Source organism: Dendrobates tinctorius, unplaced genomic scaffold (assembly GCF_039654945.1).
Source record: "Dendrobates tinctorius isolate UK_male_01 unplaced genomic scaffold, ASM3965494v1 ptg000016l, whole genome shotgun sequence".
NCBI lineage: Eukaryota > Metazoa > Chordata > Amphibia > Anura > Dendrobatidae > Dendrobates > Dendrobates tinctorius.
Genome location: NW_027361684.1, coordinates 90,758,690 through 90,781,763, shown reverse-complemented (window position 1 = coordinate 90,781,763; position 23,074 = coordinate 90,758,690). Strand labels below are relative to the sequence as shown.

Sequence of the window (23,074 nt, the reverse complement as noted above, 5' to 3'; positions counted from 1 at the left end):
TCGAGTGTGTCACATAGCGCTCAGATATCAGTGGGCCTCACACAATCCACAAGTGTCCAGTGTCCAAAAGTGTGCGCAGAGATTCAAAATCTCCATTATCCTCTCGTCACTTTGGTCACAGGCAGCTGTGCCATCGAGCGTGTCACATAGCGCTCAGATATCAGTGGGCCTCACACAATCCACAAGTGTCCAGTGTCCAAAAGTGTGCGCAGAGATTCAAAATCTCCATTATCCTCTCGTCACTTTGGTCACAGGCAGCTGTGCCATCGAGCGTGTCACATAGCGCTCAGATATCAGTGGGCCTCACACAATCCACAAGTGTCCAGTGTCCAAAAGTGTGCGCAGAGATTCAAAATCTCCATTATCCTCTCGTCACTTTGGTCACAGGCAGCTGTGCCATCGAGCGTGTCACATAGCGCTCAGATATCAGTGGGCCTCACACAATCCACAAGTGTCCAGTGTCCAAAAGTGTGCGCAGAGATTCAAAATCTCCATTATCCTCTCGTCACTTTGGTCACAGGCAGCTGTGCCATCGAGCGTGTCACATAGCGCTCAGATATCAGTGGGCCTCACACAATCCACAAGTGTCCAGTGTCCAAAAGTGTGCGCAGAGATTCAAAATCTCCATTATCCTCTCGTCACTTTGGACACAGGCAGCTGTGCCATCGAGCGTGTCACATAGCGCTCAGATATCAGTGGGCCTCACACAATCCAAAAGTGTCCACTGTCCACAAGTGTGTGCAGAAATTCTAAATCTCCCCTGTCCTATAGACACCTTGTACCTTGTTTTACATTACTATATAGTTTGTTGGATTTTGTCTACATTTCTACCAAAAATGAGGAAGGCTGGTGGAAGAGGCCGTGGAATTGGGCGGGGGTTGGCAGCTGGTAATGATGGTGTTGGTGGTGGATCTGATGCTAGTGGCAAGAGCAAAATAGGACCGAATGCAGGAGGTGGTGACCCTGCGTCATCGTCTGGCTACATAAGGCCTCGAACGCTTAGTTTTCTAGGAGTTGGCAAACCGCTTTTAAAGGCAGAGCATCAGGAAAAAGTTTTGTCTTACATTGCTGACTCAGCCTCCAGCTCTATCGCCTCCTCTTCTTCAGTTGTAAAAAGTAAAAGCACTGAGTCGTCATGAACCACACCTTTCCTTGTGTCCTTCACCCCAACCAAGATTGAAGGATGACGCAGGCCATACTACTGATTACTCCATGGAGTTGTTTTCACATACCATGCCTGGATTATCAAGTGAAATGGTGAAATACCCAGGCCAAGATGAATCTGACATGGAGTGCACTGATGCACAGCCGCTGATGGATGATTCTGCTGGTACATTCACTCAGAGCACTACATTGTCCTCGCAGTGTAGAGAGCCAGATTTTGACCCTGATGAGACTCAGGTGCCCCTTCCCGCACACTATACCACCATACACGGTGACACAGAGAAAGGTGCACATGACATAGAAGAGGAGGTGATGGATGACCCAGTTGTTGACCCAGATTGGCATCCATTGGGGGAAGAGGGTGCTGCTTCCAATAGCTCAGATGAGGAGCATCCACAGCAGACATCGACATCGCAACAGCTGTTATCTGGCAGGCCCGTAGCACTCCAAAGACAGGTTCCAAACATCAAAAGAGTTGCTGGACAGCTTGTCCAGAGGGTCAAAAGATAACAGCGTGCTAGGCCGCAAAATGTCTGCCAAAGTAGGAAGAGTGCAGTGTGGCACTTTTTTGAACAAAATCCTCATGATCAGGCCAAGGTTATCTGTAAGAAGTGCGCAAAGACCTTTAGCCGAGGTAAAAATCTGAAAAATTTGAATACCAGTTGCATGCTTAGACATTTAACCAGCATGCACTTGCAAGCGTGGACACAACACCAAACCTCAAGTGCCACATGTGCAACTGATCACAACGAAGGTAGTCAGCAACGCTACATTGTTTCCCCCACTGTAAGCCCACCGGTTAGCACAGCAGCAAATGTTGAGGTGTCGTTGCAAGACCACAGCAGTCATGGAATCCCACTGTTATATCAACGAAAGACTGATTCTAGGCCATCAGAAAGAACACCAACTCCATCACCATCATCAACCCTCTCTCAGTCCGCCCTGTCCACCGCTACTTCCACCATATGCAGCTCTCAAGTCCAGCTCACCCTCCCAGACACTATGAGTAGGTCAAGAAAGTACTCAGTCTCTCATCCGCGTACACTGGGTTTGAACGCCCACATTGCCAAACTAATCTCGTTTGAGATGATGCCCTTTCGGTTGGTGGAAAGCACAGCTTTCCGCGAACTAATGGCCTATGCAGTACCACGCTATGACCTACCCAGTCGCCACTTCTTCTCTCGCAAAGCCATCCCAGCCCTCCACCACCATGTGAAAGACCGCATTGTCCATGCACTCAAGCAGTCAGTGAGCGGAAAGGTGCACCTCACAACTGATGCATGGTCCAGTCGGCATGGCCAGGGCCGTTACGTGTCCATCACTGCACACTGGGTTAATGTGGTGGATGCAGGGTCCACAGGGGACAGCGGTGGTGGGACAGTGCTGCCTAGCCCACGGTATAGGAAACAGTTGGCTGTAGGCGTTCGACCCTCCTCCTCCTCCTCCAGAAGCGAAAGTTCGTCCACAGAGCGCAGTCGTACGAGCACTCCATCTGCAGCTGCCACTGTTGCACACGATGTGTCCCCCTATCGAGCAGCTAGTGGAAAGTGTCAGCAGGCTGTGTTGCAGATGATGTGTTTGGGCGACAGACACACCGCCGAGGTGCTGGCCGAGTACTTGAAGCGACAAACTGAGTCATGGCTGGGCAGTGTACATCTTGAGGCAGGCAAGGTAGTTAGTGATAACGGCCGTAATTTTGTGGCAGCCATAGCCCTTTCAAAACTCAGCCACATACCTTGCTTGGCTCACACCTTGAACCTGGTGGTGCAGTGCTTCCTCAAAAATTATCCGGAGTTAACAGCCCTGCTCCAGAAGGTGCGAAGACTGTGCGCGCACATCTGCCGGTGGCCTGTACACTCCGTTCGTATGCAGAAGCTGCAGCGATTGCTCCACCTTCCCAACCACCGCCTCATTATCGACATTGCAACAAGGTGGAACTCCACCCTGCACATGGTGGAGCGGCTGTGCGAGCAGAGGCAGGCCATAATGCATTTGTGGGAGGATACACGGCCAGGCACTTTGAGAGCAGACATGGAGTTGACAGGCGTGCAGTGGTCGAAGCTGAAAGACCTTTGTAAAGTCCTTCAGTGTTTTGAGGAATGCACACGGCTGGTAAGCGCAGACGACGCCATCCTAAGCATGAGCATCCCACTTATGCGTCTGCTCATGCAAACTTTGACGCACCTTAAGGAGCAGGCGTCTGCAGCCAATGTTGATGAGGAGGAGGGAATCCTTGATGACATTCAGCCATTGTCTGCTCAGGGACCTCTCCTGGACGAGGTGGAGGAAGAAGAGGAGGAGGAGGAGGATGATGGGGATGATTACTTAGGGGAGGAGGATGCATCTCGTGGGGCAAGTGAAAATGTTGGCGTGGCAAGGTCTGGTACAGGGTTTGTGCGTGACTGGAGGGATGTGGATTTGCCAGAAAGTGCTCCTCCACCCAGCACTCGCAGTGCATCATTGACACCGGGAACATTGGCCCACATGTCAGATTATGCCTTGCGGATCCTAAAAAGGGACCCCCGCATTGCCAAAATGATGAACGATGACGACTACTGGTTGGCCAGCATCCTGGATCCACGCTATAAAGGAAAATTACAAAACATCATGCCACAGGAGAACCTTGACCTAATATTGGCTAATAAACAAGCAACTCTGGTAAATCGGTTGCTTGAGGCATTCCCAGCACACAGCAGCGGTGATGGTTCTCACACGAGCCGTACGGGCCGGGGGCAGCTTGGCAGAGGTGTTCGTGGTGCACACAGCAGAAGTGGCGTTGGAGACAGGGGTTTCATGACAATGTTGTGGACTGATTTTTCAAATACCGCTCACACAACTGGTAATACTGCATCGATGGAAAGTGACAGGAGACAGCAGTTGTCAACTATGGTTACAAACTACTTTTCCTCCCATATCGATGTTCTCCCACACAGGTCATTCCCCTTTGACTATTGGGCCGCTAAACTGGACACCTGGCCTGAATTGGCCCAATATGCCTTACAGGAGCTCGCTTGCCCAGCTGCAAGTGTGCTATCGGAAAGAGTCTTCAGTGCAGCTGGATCAATCCTGACAGAAAAAAGGACCCGTCTGTCAACCCAAAATGTGGATGATCTAACCTTCATTAAAATGAACCACGCATGGGTTTCCAAGGATTTTGTCCCACCTTCCCCTGATGACACATAGGGTGACAGAAAAATGGCTTGCTTTGGTCCACCTCTTCCTGGTACTTCACCTATTTCGCCTTTTGCATCAGCTGAATGTCCAACATCAACATATGCCACTTTCTAAAACTCCCTAACTGTGCTGCCTCCCCCCCATGGCCGGGGTCACCACCTACCGCACGACACCGTGCGAGTGCCGTTGCCCTGGACAGGTGGGTAGGCCGACTCTTGGGCGCGGGCACTGGCACAGGGTCCCTCATAGTGCAATCAAGTGTCTCTGACGGTGGTGGTGCACACCCGCCGTCAGACACACCGCTGTACTATGAGGGGCCCAGTGCCAGTACCGACGACCACGAGTGGGCCCCCCTTGCTTGGGCAGGGCCCCAGCATTTGCAATCTTTACCTCTCCCTGCTCCTCCGCTGTGTAATCTGGGCCGTCAAATCCATACTGTGCCTGACACCGTCTGAGCCTGCCTCCTGAGACATATATTTTGAATGTGTACGCTATCCATACATGTTATCCGGGGATACGGTACCCTTTCTAACCTTTGTGCAATCACGTGCAATCCATACTGGGCCTAACACCGTCTGAGCCTGCCTCATGCTGTATAGACATATAGTTTGAATGTGTACGCTATCCATACATGTTATCCAGGGATACGGTACCCTTTCTAACCTTTGTGCAATCACGTGCAATCCATACTGGGCCTAACACCGTCTGAGCCTGCCTCATGCTGTATAGACATATATTTTGAATGTGTACGCTATCCATACATGTTATCCAGGGATACGGTACCCTTTCTAACCTTTGTGCAATCACGTGCAATCCATACTGGGCGTGAGAACGGCTGGCGAGCTGTTAAGCAAGCTACAGCACCTGTCCAGACAAGTACAGGGATTCCCTAGCGAGGAGACTTATTTGATTGTTTTCAATGTTGGGACAGCAATTTTTGGGGAGCACTATACTCTGGAGAATGATAGATGGGGCCCACCATACACTGGAACATTCCAAAGGTGGACATCAGACACTGGAGCAGCATTTACAGGGCCCATTATACACTAGAGCATTAGAAATGGGGCCCATTATGTTTGGAGCATTATTTGGGCCCATAAGACAGTGGAGCTTCATCCATGGGGACCAACATATACTGTAGCATTATGTGGAGCTCATCATATACTGTTTCAAACATTATATGGGACCAATGATTCTGTATGGAGAAATAGATGGGCCTCGTCATGAGATGTAAAAAGTGAGGTATTTTTCATTGTACTATACCGCTATTTATCTGCCGTATCGGAGCATGATGAGTTGTGGTATGTGTTAAAGGGGCGCTCTTTCGCCCAGGGCACATGAAAACCTGCAGCCAGCCCTCCCCCCCCACAACTTTAGCCAAATAACCCCCATTTTTCAGTGCATAACTTGTATTATGAAGTTAATTAAGGTTGACAAGCTTAAGTAAGAAGAATTGATGCTTTTGGCATTCAAATGGGCACTGTAGGTGTGTTTCCTGTCCTCCTCTCACTGCCGACTTTTATTCCCCATTGACTTACATTGGGTTTCGTGTTTCGGGACGACCCCGACTTTTCCCTATAATCGGACGATCTTGCTCGACCCGACTTTTGGAAAAGTCGGGTTTCACTAAACGAAACGCGATCCTAAAAAACCAAAAGTCGCTCAACTCTAATTACAAAGGTAGGTATTTAAGCATATAATATATATGTTCCAAAGACCCAATCAGAAGGGGCCTTAGGCAGGTGCACTCTGGGTGAAGACTTAAGAGAACAACTCCAGCCATCTAGACCATTTCCTAGAGTATTTAGCAAATTGATCATGCACATTCGCAAATTTCAATTCAAAAGAATGATGAAGGCTAAGTTTGTCTATAATTTCATTAATTTGTGGGGGTTTTGGGTTTTTCCAAAGAAAGGCAATACTATGTTTGGAGACTAGTAAAATGTGCATAATCAATAGCCTGTTAGAAATATCAATTTTGTCTGCGTCCAGAGAAAGAAGGGCCAGACGAGGAGACAAAATAAGTCGTGTTCCTAGGATAAAATCGATAAGGTTAGAAATCTTTCTCCAAAAGGGAACAATTTTGGGACATTTCCAAAATATATGCAAGATATTTCCTGGCCTTCCACAACCCCTCCAACAGAGCGGAGAATTGTCAGGGTTGATTCTATGAAGTCTAACGGGGGTATAATACCATCTCGTTAAAAGCTTGAAGTGGGTCTCTTGTAGTGATAAGGAAATGGAAGAGGCATACGAGAGGGTACATGCCTGTTCAAGGTCAGAAGGGTCAATTGTCGTCTGCAATTCGGTTTCCCATTTGACAATATTTTGAGTCTTTACCGCTTCAAAGCTATTGTTACACCATTTGTACGTGTATTCAAAACTCCAAATAATATTATGATCTATATTACAAATAAGGTTAACTGCTGGTTCAGAGATTCTCGGGTAGATAGTAAGGAACTCATGGATTATGTCTTTGAGGATAACATATTGTAAGAAAGCAGAGGTAGTAGATTGAAATCTTTCCTTGAGTTTATTGTAAGGTATACAAGAAACACCATCGTATAAATCTTTAATTTATACCAATTTAGTCCAAGTTCAGACCAAATGGGGTCAATGGTCTGATTAGACGCTTGAAAGATAACTGATAGAGCCAAATTTTATATTGTGACTACTTTGTTAGAGCCTCTTTTTGGAGCAGAAATTTTTTCCAAGCTTCAGAAATAGCTTGAAAAATCTGATGAGAATATGTAATTAATTTTTTATGAAGGAGTTGGTTCAGAATTAGTAGGTGAAGAGGTTTATAATTGTTAAAGAACAGTTCTAGTTCATGCCAAGCTGGTGTCATATCATGAGGCCACCAGTATGAACTTTGTTTGACTAAATTTGCAATGTATTAGACCGTAATATTTGGGGAACCAGCTCCACCATAAGACTTATGGTTGTATAGAATATTTTTTGCTATTCTGGGTCTTTTGTTATTCCATATAAAGGAGTTTAATGAGGCTTGAAGGTTTGTGAGAGAGGAAGTGAGTATTTTTAAAGGCAGTGAGCAAAGTAGGTATAGGATTTTTGGGAAAATATACGACTTGACCATCATGATTCTTTCCCCACCAAGAAAGCCCATCATCTCTAGATGTACGGAATTCATTAAAAAGCTTTTAAGTAAGCAGCTCTAAGTTTATTTTTATTAGCGAGTTTACGTTTTTGACGAATTTTAGGCCAAGCAATGTCAGCCCATCAGTGGCCCACCCCCAAGGTGAGAGGCCCTCAATTTCCTCTTGGTCTGATCCTAGGTTAAAGCCAAGTATTTTGGATTTTGAGTAGTTTATTTTAAAATAAGAGATTTTAGCAAAAGTCTGGATTAAGGTTTGTAAAGCAGAGATAGAGTTGCTTGGATCTGTGAGGGTAAGAATAATATCGTCTGCATACAATGCTATTTTAAAATCTCTGTGCAAAGTTTTGATTTCTGAGATCCTTGTGCTATTCCTGATTAGTTGGGCCAGAGGTTCAATAGCTAATGCAAAAAGCAATGGTAACAATGGGCAACCCTGTCTAGTCCCATTAGCTATATTAAACGTAGAGGAAAGATGATTGTTGGAATAAACCCTCGCACCAGGGCCGGAGTACAAAGCCATAATACCTCTCGTGATCTGAGAAGCCATTCCAAATTTTTTGAGAGTTGCTTCGAGATATGACCAATTAAGGTGGTCGAACGCTTTCTCAGCATAAAGAGAGTTAACAATGGCCCTGAGTTTGTTTGAGGAAATAAGCTTAATTATGTTAATGAGTCTTCTCGTACCATCTATAGATTGTCTTCCTTTGATGAAGCCTATCTGATCATTGGAAATTAAACTCGGGAGGAATTGATTTAGTCTATTGGCCAGGATCTTTGCATAAATTTTTACTTCTGTATTGATGAGGGATATAGGTCTATAATTAAAAATTTGGATAGTGTCAGAATTTGGTTTTGAAATTACGATAATTGTCGCTTCCAGCATCTCTTTAGGAAATCGACCTGTTTGGAAAGCTGAGTTAAATACTTTGACAAGGTGGGGGGTTAATATATTACTAAAAGACTTGAAATAATCATTACTAAACCCGTCTGGGCCGGGTGATTTGAATGTTTTAAGTTTGTTTATGGTATCTAGGACTTCTTGTTCATTGAAGGGAGAAGACAAAAATGATAAGTCTTCAGGGTTAAGCTTTGGAAGGTTCATGCTGGAAAGAAATGATCCAATCTCTTAGGTAGATGGCTGCATATTGCGGTTGTCATGGTTAATATTGTACAGATTTTTGTAATAATCGGCAAAAGCTCCTACAATATCTTTAGGGTGGACCAGGGAAGTACCATTAGAGGAAGTTATACTGTCAATTCTATTCCGTTTCCGTATATTCTTAATTCTGTTTGACATGTATTTTGAAGGGCGATTTATAGATAAGTAATGTTTGCATTTTGCTGATCTAATAGCTGAGTCGTAAAAATTGAATATGATTTTCCTTAACTGCAACCCGAGATCAGTAAGTTCTGATAATACAGCTTGTTTGTTAGAGGAAACAGAGGATCGACATAGTTCCTCTTCTTTAGATTTAATAGACTGTTGTAGGGTAAGGATTTTATCCCTATTAATTTTTTTTTGTCTGGAGGAAATTTGAATCAAGACTCCCCTCAACACCGCCTTGTGAGCACTCCAATAGGTAAACGGATTGAGGAGGTTTGATTCATTTTCACAAAAATAATTTTGTAAGGCCGAGCTGATTTCAGATTTGATGGTGGGTGAAGCAGAGAGTAGTTGAATTTCCACATGAATTGGGGATGAATTGGGGACCCTATTATCAGTTCTGCAGTTACCGGGGAATGATCTGAAATAGATGGAGCTGGAGGAGAACCTTGACAAGGAGAAGACATCTGTGAGTATCAGATCTATTCTAGATGCTGACTGATAGCCATCAGAAAAATAAGTAAATTCTCTAGATGTGGTGTTCAAACAGTGGAATGAGTCGAATAGCTCGTGATTATAAATCCAGCTGTTCAAGGATTGCGTTTTTTTGTCTGCTGGGAGAGGTGGAGTCTAGTACACCATCTGGCACCATATTAAAGTCCCCTAACAAAAGTAGGGTTCCTGATCGTAAGGTGTCTAATTTCTAATTTTTTCATTAGCTTATTCAGGAAGTCTGATGGTGGGAACATAAGTATTAACTATTGTGAAGGTTTGGCCATTCAATTTGCACAGGAGATTATGATAATGTCCTTTTTCGTCTTTTACTTCAGAAAGCAATTCAAAGGAAATTGAGTTACTAATCAGGGTTAAAACCCCAGCTTTCTTTCGTGGGCCGCAAGATTCAAATACAAATGGGAAGTTTTTGAGATTTATAGAAGGGTGGTTGCCTTTTTTAACTTGGTTTTTTGAAGGCATACAACCTCAGGATGCATCCCTTTAATCTCCCTACCAATGGAAAATCTCTTCCAAGGGCTATTTAGCCCCCTGACATTGTAAGATACGAATTTTATTTCATGTTACAAGAATGGCTGGGTTCGTATGAAGTGGGGTAGAGGAAATGCAGAAACCAGAGTGCACCGACCTTTGTAGAACTTAGTTGTCCAAAAACCTCAAGCTATATACCTATTTGAAACCAAAAACAAAAGAGACACAAAAACAATAAGAACAAAATTGTCCTTCAGGAGGAGCCGATCCGGAAGGCTCTAAGTCCTTAGTGGGGAAAGTTTATGTATGGATCCCATTGGAGGCATCCCTTGGCATAACACTATTCCCAGAAGGAAAATAATCTCATGTGATATATGAGTCCATAAAGTAGTAGAGAAGTGAGAAAACCTGTGGAAAGAAGAATAATAAGCAGTACAGTACAATACATTGACCAAATAATCAAGAAGTGTAGAGAGGCCTTAAAACAAGGTGAGTAAATATATTGGCGAGGTCTCTCCGTTGGATCATCCCTTCTCTGACGAGGGCCCAGGGTCTTGAGAGTTGGAGATTCTATGGCGGTCAGGTATCCTGTAGTAGGACAGGAAATCTCTTCCTTCTTTAGGTGAGAATAGGACGGTCGTCTTTCCTTTGTAGATTATCAAAAGTTTAAGTGGGAAGCCCCTTTTATAGGGGATAGTATTTTCCCTCAAGGTGGAAGTAACTGGCTTAATAGACTTTCTTCCTTCAATCGTTTCCTTTTTAAGATCCATAAATAGCTGAAGGTGAGCATAGGGTTCTGGAAGACCTCCTAGATCTTTAACCGATTGTTGAATTTTTTCCTTAATCTTGAAGAAGTGTATCCTTAAGATGGTATCTCTAGGTAGATCTTTATAGATATTCCGTGGTTTGGGAAGTCTGTGGATCCTATCTATGATGGGATCTTGATCTGTAAGTGTCGGTAGTAATTTTTTGAAAGTTGTCTTGATGAAGTATTCTAGTTTATCCGGTGAGATAGATTCTTGTATTCCTCTTATTTTCAGTTGTTTCGTCTGTTCCTGTCTTCTATGTCCGCAACTTTAATTTTAAGTCTGTGAAATTCAGATTCGAGGTCATGGGTGTCTTTTGATAAATCATCAGTGTGTTCTTCCACTACAGTTAGCCATTTTTCGTGGTTGTCTAACCTGCTGCTAAATTTATCCAAGGTGGACTGTAAAATTTTATTTTGGATTTCAAATGATTGAGAAATACTGGACGTGATTTTCTGGGCGAGAGTATCCATGTAAGAGTGTATGGATATAACATCCTGATTTTGGGAAGGAGAAGGATTGGTGTTATTCATCTTAAATTTTGACCTTTCCAGCGAAAAGTTTGGTGAATTATCTCCAGACTCAGGACTTGAAGCGTCGGCTGGCGATGTGAATTTTTCAGAAGTTTTACCAGGATTTTTCCTTTTTGATGAGAGAGATGTATCCATGACCTCTTTATGAGGAGATCTGGCCTTAAATGGGTTATCGATATCCACTTGATCTTTAAAGTGAGGATTGTAAGAATCCTGAAATTTTTGTGCTTTATGAGGAGTCGTATTAGACACTTTCGTTGATTTGGACACTGGAGTAGCCTTGTGACTCATCTTGTGCCCTTTTTTGAATCCTGCCTTGCAGGATTATATTAGAGAGAATTGATATTATTGGTGATGTTTATACTGAATAAAAGTTAAAAATATAGAAAATTCTTGTGTCTTCCTATGCCTTTTTATAAAAGGGACCGTTAGGAATGAGATACACCACAGAATCAGATGGTACTTTTAATATTGTATGATGCATACAGTAAAATCCTTTATTAACTGCGCGCCGATATAGACGCGCTCCCTGTGACTTTAAATGCAGCCGTGACAGGCGGCTAGTCTTCACACAGGGCTCAGTGACGTCAGTCCCCGTTCATAAAATATGCAACAGGGGAGCCGGCAGCTGATACATGGCACCACTGAAGAAAGGCAGATCACCCCAGTGGAGCCGCACAGGAGCGGTGGGGAGCGGAGGTAACATAGAAATAGGCACAAATCACTGACTATTTTGTGTCCTTCCGCCTCACAGATCTGTTATGACAGGAAAATGGCGTACTTGAGATAGGACGTTGAGATGAAAGAGATCCCTCTGCAGCCGTTATAGCTCCCGCAGCCTCGCACAAAGCAGGGGACTATAGCTAAATTAGGACACCCTGGGACTTCCAAAGGGTCTAAAACAAGAGGAGATTCCAAAAAAAGTCAATGTCTTTTAATTATGCAACGAGAGAAATCCTGTCAAATTAGGCACAGGGTGGGGACTATTTTGTATCCTTCCGCCAATCAGCTGGTATATGACAGGATTTTTGTAAAAAATATATCTCCAAAAGACAATAAAAATCTTTAAAATGTGGTAGACAAGCATAGAGATACTTTTTCTGAGGACAAGGACAGCCGGTGGGTAATGGAGGGAGCAGGGAAAGGATTTTTTCACTCACAGTTCAAAAAGGTGTCACCTTGCACCTTAAAATGGCGGGAAAAGGCCTCGGGTTTCAAAAATGTCTTTTTTAATATCCAAAGCTCAGACAAGGGGTATCAGAATGTACCTCTGAGTAACGATAAAATAATCCTTCCGTGGGTTATCGAAGAGAGCGATTTTCTTTTGCTTTATTTGTCGCATTAGGAGATGCCTCCTCAGAGATCCTGAGCCGTGCGTGTTACACCGTCGCCAGCTCAGACCACGCCCCCCCAGTTTCCACCATAATTTGAAAAATAAATCTTGCCAAATCAGACAAGGTGATTTTCTGAATTTGTTTTCTCATCTTGACTCTCATAGTTGTGGTCTACCTATGATGTCAATTACAGGCCTCTCTCATCTTTTTAAGTAGAAGAACTTGCCCAGTTGGTGGCTGACTAAATACTTTTTCCCCCCCAATATATATATATATATAATTTTATATGTATATAGCTTTATTTTAAATGCCGTAGTGGCAATTATGGGGAGACTATTCTGCCCCTATTCTTTTAAGACCCTAGCAATGCTCGTCGCAGCCATTGAAGTTTACTTATCAAGCTGCTCACCTTTTATCTCTAATATGATGGGTTTTTTATTTCCATCATTTTTATATTGAGATGTGGTCTCATATGGATTTATATAAGAGGAAATTGATTTGAATGTGCAGTATTACATTTTGATTATAGGTTTTTCTCTACTTTTATATAGTTGCTCAAAGCATTTATATCACGTATATTATGTAACATAATGAAATGAAAAAGAGAACATATGGGGGCTGTTGGTAACTGTGGTATAGTGAAGCAGGATTACTTTTAGTATTATTTTATTTTAACATTTACATCATCTATTATTTTCTGGTTAATAATAAATCAAGACAATTTATTTTTTATTAAGAAATTAGGTGCATCAATGTTCTCCAGTTAACTACGATTATATGGTTTGTTCAATATTGATGTATGGTCTTGGAAGACTTTCTGTAACTTTACTGACAGGTCATTAGTTTTCTTATACAATTTGCTCTATTAGTTTATAAAACCCTCTGGAGCAAGAACACCGTTAGTGAGAGACATCACTAATTGTGGGCAGTGCTGAAGAATATGTTGAATCCATAGAGGCAAAATGAATTGAATGCTTACCCTTTTTCCTCCAAAAAGCTTCCTTATAATAGACCATGCACTTGATCACAGATCCCATTGGAAGACGATGTATTAGCTGGTTTCTTATTGGAGGTAGCTCTGGATTAAAATGAATCTTTGTGGTCAGTACTGGTGGTATAGCACTGATGACAAATTTACTCTGAACGAGAAAAAAAAAAATTTGCGCTTTCATGATTTCTAATATTTACAGGATCATATTTTAACAATTAGAAGGAACTGGTCCTGACTTTACTGATGTCTTGTCTATGAACTTTTAATGGCATTGTCTGCTTTGGATAAACTACATATAAGGAACCTTTAAAAGCAAGTTACATAATGTCACACTCATAAGACTCAAACTCAGCAATCATCAATAATCTGTGGGGAAATCTGGCAATATGTTTTCAAGCAGGCTGTGTCAACCCCTTCACGCTGTGGCCAAGTTTTGTTTCTGTGCAATTGTTTTTTTCCTCCTCTATCTTCCAAGCTATATTATGGCTTGTTTTCTGTCAGACAAGTTGTGATTTTTTCACAACATTCATTTTACCATATAATGTACTAGAAAATGGAGAAAAATTTGAAGTGCTGTGAAATGGCAAAAATATTTACAACTCTGCCATTGTTTTTTGAGTGCTGTTTTTTCATTGTGTCATAAAACTGACCTGACAGCATGATTTGTCAGGTCAGTGTTAGAGTTGGTCAAATTGATTTGATGCTATTTGAATTTATGTCAAATTTCATAAAATTCACAAGTCCAACCAAAGTAAAATAATTTGTGAGTTTGATTTGTGCAAATCACTAAAAAAAACTGTGCTACAATTTTTTACACATTACAAAAGATTGTATTAGCCTCAGAAGGCTGAAATAACGTCAGGTGCAACAACACAGGCTTCTTGCAAAATGCTTGAAGTGATCACATCACATTGCATAGCAAAGCTAATTAGGAGGGACTATGATAGCTTGTATAAAAGCTAAGGCAGGAAATTCAGCAGCCATTTAAAGGTGATATATGATAGTGAGGGAATGTCAGATCTCACAGCTCAGCAATAGAAAATGTTTTAAAACATTGGACAAATAATCCAATAATATTTAGCATAATTGCTGCAAAATACAATATGTGTAGTAGTCTATAAATAATAAAGATATTCAATTGAGAGGGGGAAAGAGACACAGCAAAGGTGCAGTAACATCAATATCAGACTCAGTGTGATTGATCAGTGATATGACGTAGCAGGCATCTGTCCTGCTTTTAACTACAATTACACATTTTTTTCTTAATTCATAATGAACTAGAAAGCAGCAGTAAGGCATCACAATATTTTATAAATGAAAAAAAATCTGAAACCATAATCTGTCTGAGACAATGTGCTTGCTTGTCTCAAGTGACTGTACAGAGTTTTTCATTTCTTGTACATTTATTTTTGTGAAGGGTTGTATAATTGTTTTTTTTAATAAACAAGAGAATTCCCCAAATTTCATACATTTACTGAACTTGCAACTATCTACTTCAGAAAGTGTGCATGTCACAAACAATTTTTCTTCGGACATTCCTTTTACCAGTTAAATTTTACTTCCATATGTGCCATACCAACATGTCGCCGTGTTATAGGTGCTAGCTTTTTAGCTCTAATTTTTTATTATATTATTTAAGGGAAAATGGTTGAATTTTGTTAAAAAAAAAATAAAAAAATTTTTTAGGCATTTAAATGTGCATGTCTGCTTTTGCACACCCATTTTACTAGTCAAACTAGACAAAATAAATAAATTGTTTTGCGCTGATTTCATAGTTAGTACAAATTGTAGGTTTCCACGTATACTATAAAATATAAATTCATACAGTGCGATTTAACAGTATAAGGTCGGTTACCTTATTGTAACGCTGTATAGGTGAGTATCCTGCAGAGTCACACTGATCCTCTCGCTTAAATGGACAAATAAATCATTGTATGAATGAACTGATGCAGTCATGAAACGTTACTCTAGTCAATGTGAAGTTCCGTTACCTTTTTCTGACGCTTGCAGCGAAGGTCCCACATGGTAACTGCTAATGTCAAATTCTTGCGGTAAATTCCAAGAAAGTTTGGTTTAAATAGGGAGAATTATTGCAGACTGTTTGGTCAAAGTATCAGTCCTTTTACAGTGCTGCCCCGGCCAGTGACAGCGCTGGAAAGACGGGGTCCTGTGGTACCAGAGAGAACGCGTGTACCGCCAACAGGACCTGTGGATTTTGTCCGGAATCTTCAGTCACGTGACTATCCAATGTGCACTTGTTCATAACGAGGACTGACAAGAACCATTTCCTATGCGTTTCGGAAAATTAACATTTTCCTTCATCAGGGATGGTTCTAGTCTCATAGAATAGCCTTTTTATAGCCTCCATATTTTATTGGAAAGCAAACAATTCAATTTCATTATTGAGTCCCCGGGGTTTTAATGTGTCAAGTTCCAAGATCCCCTTGCTTTCAGCTTTAGACATTTTTTTGATATAGTCCTCATTCCTCCAATGTTGTTTAACTATTTCGATTTCTGTTACATCTATATCTTTCATTGAACCCCCGTGTACTTTAATGAAATGCTTCGAAAGGGGGTGATCATCAAATTTCTTTCTTATATTTTGCAGATGTTCATTTATTCGTACATATAAAGGTCTTTTTGTCCTCTCTACATATCATTTATTACACGGACATTTAATAGAATATATTACACCCTTCGATGTGCATGTAATAAAGTCCGTAATTGGGTAATCTTTGTCTCCTTTCTTTATTACAGTTTTTTTCTTTAATTTTAAGGTTTTACATACCTTACATTTTCTGCAGGGAAAAAACCTTTTAAATTATCATTCAAAAGGGCAGCTGATTTCAATAAAGGTGGATCTTTAATGGATGGAGCAACCAGAAGACCCAGATTATTTGCTTTCTTAAATATAAATCAGGGTTTGTTGGGCATTTTTTCACCAATAATTTTATCATCCCTCAAAATATGCCAATGTTTTTCACAATTTTTCTCAGTATATTTGTGTTGGCATTATATAGAGTGATACATTCATACAATGATTTATTTGTCCATTTAAGCGAGAGGATCAGTGTGACTCTGCAGGATACTTACCTATACAATGTTACAATAAGGTAACCGACCTTATACTGTTAAATCGCACTGTATGAATTTATATTTTATAGTATACGAGGAAACCTACAATTTGTACTAACTAGGAAATCAGCGCAAAACAATTTATTTATTTTGTTTGACCATATCTAAATAGGTCTTGTTGGTTTAGACCCCTGTTTTCTGCTGCGGTTTCCTAGGCAGGTTGCATGCGCCACCATTTTATTCTTTAAGTTTACTAGTCAAACTGGACAAGAGTACACTTCAGAGCTATGCTGCAGACTGCAGGAATTTGAACCTTTGATCATTGAATTGCTTATTCTAGAAGGCTAAAATCACAGGCTCCTATGTATCCCACCCTGTGGCTGAGCTTCACAAGATTAGAGGCATGGCAGCAATGGGGGCCTCCAGCAAACCTCCAGCTACCATGACAAACCATCACCATCAAGTGATTGATTGCCTTACATGAGACCAATGTATTTGCAAAACCCAGAATGGCAAGAGTTAATGGGGTTGTCCCACAGAGGACTCTTTAATTAACAGATCTTGGAATTAAAAAAGTTATAAATGTGTTGTGCCCTGCTATGTACTCTATAATGGCTGAGTCAGACTGTTCAGGAACATGGTCTAAACGTACTAAGTCTCCTGGATGGGGTGGAACCAAAAGAGTATACAGACAGGACAGTATGGGATTACATATGATTCTTTTTGTGAGGCAAAACAGTTCACTTCCTATTTTTAAGCAGTGGTGTACCTGAAAAAAATCATTTTTGATCAAATGCGGTCCTGGCTGTATCCTCTGTTTTGCATCCTCCCCTGCCCAGGAGCTGTGGTATGACCAGACCATGTCTCTGTACGGTGAGACACAGCCATTACACAGTACACAGTAGGGGTGCATTTATAAGATTATCTAAGCACAGGAACATTTTTTTTAAATCACATCCAATTGTGGAAATTATTATTATTCAAAGATCTATGGATTAAAATGTTGATTAAAATTAACTTTGTGGGAAAACCAGTTTAAATGCTTTGAGAATAACAGAGACATTTAAAGTGCTTAACAGGAGTGACTGGAGCTTTACTTCAATTATACTGTTACAGGAAAAAGCTGGCTGTATAACACATCCAGCATTTTCTGGGTATAGTGCAGATTGCCTTACACATCTGCAACCAGTATTTGATGCGCATGTCCTGAAGAGTGGTGCTTTTGAGATCCCTGACAGTCACGCAAAAAGAACTCAGTATGGTGCACATTGTCTGAGCATGGGCACAGTGCGGTGTACAGGCTCAATATAAAGTCTATAATTCTGTACATAGTTTCAAATTTTTTTATAAAACATATGATGAAATGTAAATTTCTGTTTAGAATGGAATTCAAATATATGAATTCAAAATATAGATAACATGTTCAAAAGTGAAAATATTTTCTTAAATAGTTTATTGCATTTACCTGATAGACTTCATGATTTAATGTCTCCACAATGACAACTTCGCCAGACTGATCAAGCCTAATCACTGGTCTCTCTAACTTCACTCGATCCTGGAGACGTGCCATTATCTTTTCACTTATCTGCCCAGATCCTCCTACAAACTTTCTTTCCTAAAAGCAAAGGCAAATTTTGAAACATAATTACATTTTGCATTCAATAAATATTCTATGGTATATACTGCTTAGCATTGAAATTGCAACACCAAGTTGTAAAATTATGAGAATCACAGGATTAATAGATAAATAAATAATATACAAATGATGAAAAAATAAAGAGAAAATAATCAAGTCAAAACATCTCAATATTTTCAGTGTCAAGTATGAGCGCTACACCAGAAATACATGCCTTTGCATGCTATTAGTGAGGTTATTAATGGCTGACTGAGGAACGTTCTGCCACGCCGAATGCACTAGGGCTAGCAAATGATCAAAATCTGCTGCTGGCAGTTCCCTTTACCAGTGTTAACCAATAATGTCAAAGATATGCTCAATGTGGAACAAGTCCAGAGATGCTGCAGGCCATGACAGCAAGTTATCACATGCAGACTGCTCATAGTAGCATGAGTATTCATCTAAATAAATTCCTTATAAATGTGTTACTCCTATAGCAATAGGTTCACACTCCCAACAATTTATTAAATAATCTAATACCCTAGGTGCGGATTTAACCATAGGGGGAACGAGTGGCTAAATCAGAACAAAAGTAGCTTAAAAATTAAATTTATTTTATTAATAACATTGAAAGAAAATTAAAATTAAGAAAGGTGCAAGAATGTAAAAATAGAGGGATGCGGACTGAATCAATATTAATTGCTATTTTAGATGAAAACTTTTATGTCCTGAGTAGTAAAAAGGTCAAAACATGATATAATATACAGCAAAAATCTGAATACTGCTATATAAATGAATTACATGAAAAAGATAATCTGTATATAGGATGCCAGTGCTTCTGTAAGGCAGCCAGGGTGGTAGTCGAGGCAACGGGCTGTACTGTTCCCACACCCTGGCGCCCCAAATATAGAATACAGTGTCCCTTCTTCTGCATGCGCAACGTGCGCAGCAATACACTTACTTTCACAGCCAGGATCCTCTCAGGTTCTGTCATTCTGGCCCACCATTTCCGAGCTCCGCAAAATATCTCAGAGTCACAGTTCTTTTCCAACAGTTCAACTTTATTAGTCAATAGGGCATTCATCACACTGACAGCACAGGTTAAACACAGAAACATCTTATCTTTCCCTGCCATCAGGGCAGCCTCTATCCTCTCTATCAGCACTTTCTCCCTTCTCTCGGCAATCCCTGCTGTATCTCTGGACAGCTTATGTCCCATCTGTGCCTTCAGTGTCACCAGCTTCCTGTCAGCCTCTCGTCCTGTTCCAGGGAAAGGTACTAGGAACGTCATCTCAGCTGCTTCCGCCCCAGTCGTGGACACCGGATCCATCCTTGGGATGGTCCTTTCAAGCTGGTGCCCGACTGTACAACTCTCTGCATGGGGCCCCTTACTGCTGTAGAAGCTTTATCCTCACGGCCAGCCATCTGCTTCCTTTACTGAATAATAGAATCGTAGAGTTGGAAGGGACCTCCTGGGCCATCTGATCCAACCCCCTGCTCAAAGCAGGATTCGCTAAATCATCCCAGACAGATGTCTGTCCAGCCTCTGTTTGAAGACTTCTATTGAAGGAGAACTCACCACCTCTTGTTGCAGCCTGTTCCACTCATTGATCACTCTGTCAAAAAGCTTTTTCTAATATCTAATCTGTGTCTCCTCCCATTCAGTTTCATTCCATTGCTTCTAGTCTTTCTTTGTGCAAATGAGAATAAAGATGATCCTTCTGCAATGTGACAGCCCTTGAGATATTTGTAGACAGTTATTAAGTCTCCTCTCAGTCTTCTCTTTTGCAAGCTAAACATTCCCAAATCCTGCAACCTTTCCTCATAAGACAGGGTTTGCAGACCGGTCACCATTCTGGTCGCTCTTTTATGAACTTTCTCTAGTTTGTTGATGTCTTTTTTAAAATGTGGGGCCCAAAACTGGACACAGTATTCCAGATGAGGTCTGACCAGAGAGGAGAAGAGGGCAATAATGACTTCACGTGATCTAGACTGTATGCTTCTGTTAACACATCCTAGAATTGCATTTGCCTTTTTTGCTGCTGCATCACACTGTTGACTCATAGTCAGTCTGTGATCTATTAGTATACCCAAGTCTTTTACACATGTGCTGTTGCTTAACCCTATTCCTCCTATTCTGTATATACTTTTTTCATTTTATTGCCCAGATGTAGTACTTTGCATTTTTCCCTGTTAAAAACCATTCTGTTAGTTGCTGCCCACTGCTCCAGTTTATTTATATCTTTTTGAATCTTCTCTCTCTCTGCTCTAGTATTAGCTATCCCTCCTAGCTTTGTGTCATCAGCAAATTTAATCAGTTTACCCTCAATTCCTTCATCTAAGTCATTGATAAAGATGTTGAACAATACAGGGCCTAGGACAGAGTCCTGTGGTACCCCACTTGAGACATTCTTCCAACTGGATGTGCAGCCATTTACGACCACTCTTTGGGTCCAATCACTAAGTCAGTTATGAATCCACCTAACAGTTGCCTTGTCCATTCCATACTTAGTCATTTTTTCAATAAGGATTGTGTGAGATACTGTGTCAAATGCTTTGCTGAAGTCAAGATACACTATATCTACAGCATTTCCCTGATCCACCCAATCAGTGATTCTGTCATAGAAGGAAATTACGTTAGATCTTTCCTGGTATAGAAGTCAGACTCACTGGCCTATAGTTGCCTGGGTCCACCTTCTTCCCCTTTTTGAAGACAGGAACAACATTTGCTCTTCTCCAGTCTTCTGGGACTACTCCTGTTCTCCACGAATTTTCAAAGATTATGGAGAGCAGTTCAAAAATTTCTTCTGCTATCTCCTTCAGTACTCTGTGGTGTAATTCATCTGGACCTGGAGACTTGAATTCATTTAGGTTAGCTAAGTGTTTCCTCACTATATTTCTGTTTATAGATATCTGGATTCTTCTATTCTCTTAATAGAACAGTGAAGAATAGTTGTTACATCAGATGCAAAATAGGAATTTAAAAGTTCGGCCTTCTCAACATCCTGTCTTACCATTTCATCATTTTCATCCTGTAAAAATCCTATAGCATCTTTGACTTTTCTTTTACTTTTGACATATCCCCAAAATCCTTTATTATTGCTTTTGACGTCTCTTGCATGCCTCAATTCATTGTCAGCTATAGTAATCTGATTCGTGCCCCTGCAGGTTCGGCAGACAGCTTTATATTCTTCTTTAGATATGCCTCCCTCTTTCCATTTTATAAACATTTCTTTCTTCCTTTTTAGCATGTGCTTAAGTTCTGTGTTCATCCATCCTGGTTTCCTTAAACGCTTCCTATTCTTCCCTCTTTTCGGAATTGTTAACAATTGTGCTTTGAGAATTTCATTTTTCAAGATTTCCCATCCTTCCTGGACATTTTTGTCCTTAAGGATATCTAGCCATTGAATCCCTCCAATTCTCTTTTTGAATCCCTTAAAATCTGCCTTTCTGAAATCTAACCTTGACATCTGAGTCTTCACAGGTCTTCCTCCTCTAGTTATCCAAAATTCTAAAATAGCATGGTCGCTACCTCCTAGGGTCCCAGCCACTTTTACCTCCTTAACCATTTCCTCCCTGTTTAAAAGGATTAGATCCAAGGTAGCAGTTCCCCTTGTTTTCTCCCCTACCTTTTGGAAGATAAAGTTGTCAGCAAGAGAGGATAAGAAATTCCTTGACCTGTTAGTTTTGCCTGAGAGAGATTCCCAACAAATGTCTGGATAGTTGAAATCTCCCATGAAAACTATGTCATATTTTTTGGAGAAATCGGCCATTTGATGTATAAAGAGTTCATCCATATCTTCAGCTTGCACAGGCGGCCTGTAGTAAATGCCTACAATGGTGTCCTTTCCATTGTTCTGTCCTTGTATTCTTACCCAAACAGTTTAAACAGAACTCCCAGTCTCTGAAGCTTCAATCTCTGTGTAGATATACGCTTTTCTAACATACAATGCGACACCTCCTCCTCGTTTATCAAGTCTGTTTCTTGCAAATAAGTTGTATCCTTCTAGCCTTGTATTCCAATCATGTGTAATGTCCCACCAAGTTTCAGTGATTCCAATGACATATTTCTTTTCCTGCGTTAGTAGTTCCAATTCTCCTTGTTTGTTGCCCATGCTTTGTGCATTAGTATAGAAACATTTTAGTTTGTGATTGGTTTCTCTTTCTCCAATATTTTTATTATTTAGATTTTTATGTCTTTGCTCTTTCCTCCCATTTCTAATAGCAGAATTCTCAATAGCATTTGTCTGATGTATGGGTTTTTTTTTGGCCTTTTGCTTCCCTTCCCGTATTGTTCTAGTTTAAAGCTCTCCTGATGAGTGTAGCAAGGCGACTTCCAAATACATGTTTTCCAGTCTTTGTAAGGTGCACCCCATCTCAAGCAAGTAGTCCATCGTATAGGCAATTCACTTCGTGGTCCAGAAATCCAAATCCTTGCTGACAGCACCATCGACGTAGCCAGTTGTTCTCCTGCAGAATCTTATTCATCGTCCTTGTTCCAAGGCCATCCACTGGGAGGATGGAAGAGAAGACCACCTGCGCTCCCAGTTCTTTCACTTTCTTACCTAAGTTTTCAAAGTCACTGCACATGGTTTCCAGGTCGTTTCTTGCTGTGTCATTTGTCCCCACATATATTAGCAGGAATGGGTAGTCATCTGTAGGTCTGAAGAGTCCTGATATCCTGTCAGACACATCTTTAATTTTTGCACCTGGAAGCCAGCACATTTCTCTTGAGGTTATATCCGGTCTGCAGATAACGGCCTCTGTTCCTCTCAACAGGGAATCCCCCATGACCACTACTCTCCGTTTCTTCTTCACAACATTTTTCTTTCCCCATCCAGGACGACTCTGAGGGCGTACAAGGTTGCTGTTTGTGGATAAAGTCTTATCCTGATGTATTTATTCATCGTTCTCCTGTGTAAGAGCCTGGTACTGGTTCCTGAGCAGTATGGGTGC

General features: G+C 41.2%; 1 protein-coding gene across 1 annotated transcript in view; it reads right to left on the bottom strand.

Annotated features, from left to right (window-relative positions):
• Positions 1 to 23,074, bottom strand: part of LOC141080663 (amine oxidase [flavin-containing]-like) — a 144,699-nt gene that overhangs the window by 29,684 nt on the left and 91,941 nt on the right. Inside the window, exons 7-8 of the mRNA XM_073566053.1 lie at positions 17,969 to 18,118; positions 13,417 to 13,576 (exon numbers count right to left, since the gene is read on the bottom strand). Coding sequence (XP_073422154.1) covers positions 13,417 to 13,576; positions 17,969 to 18,118 — 310 coding nt within the window. The remainder of the gene's footprint in view (positions 1 to 13,416; positions 13,577 to 17,968; positions 18,119 to 23,074) is intronic.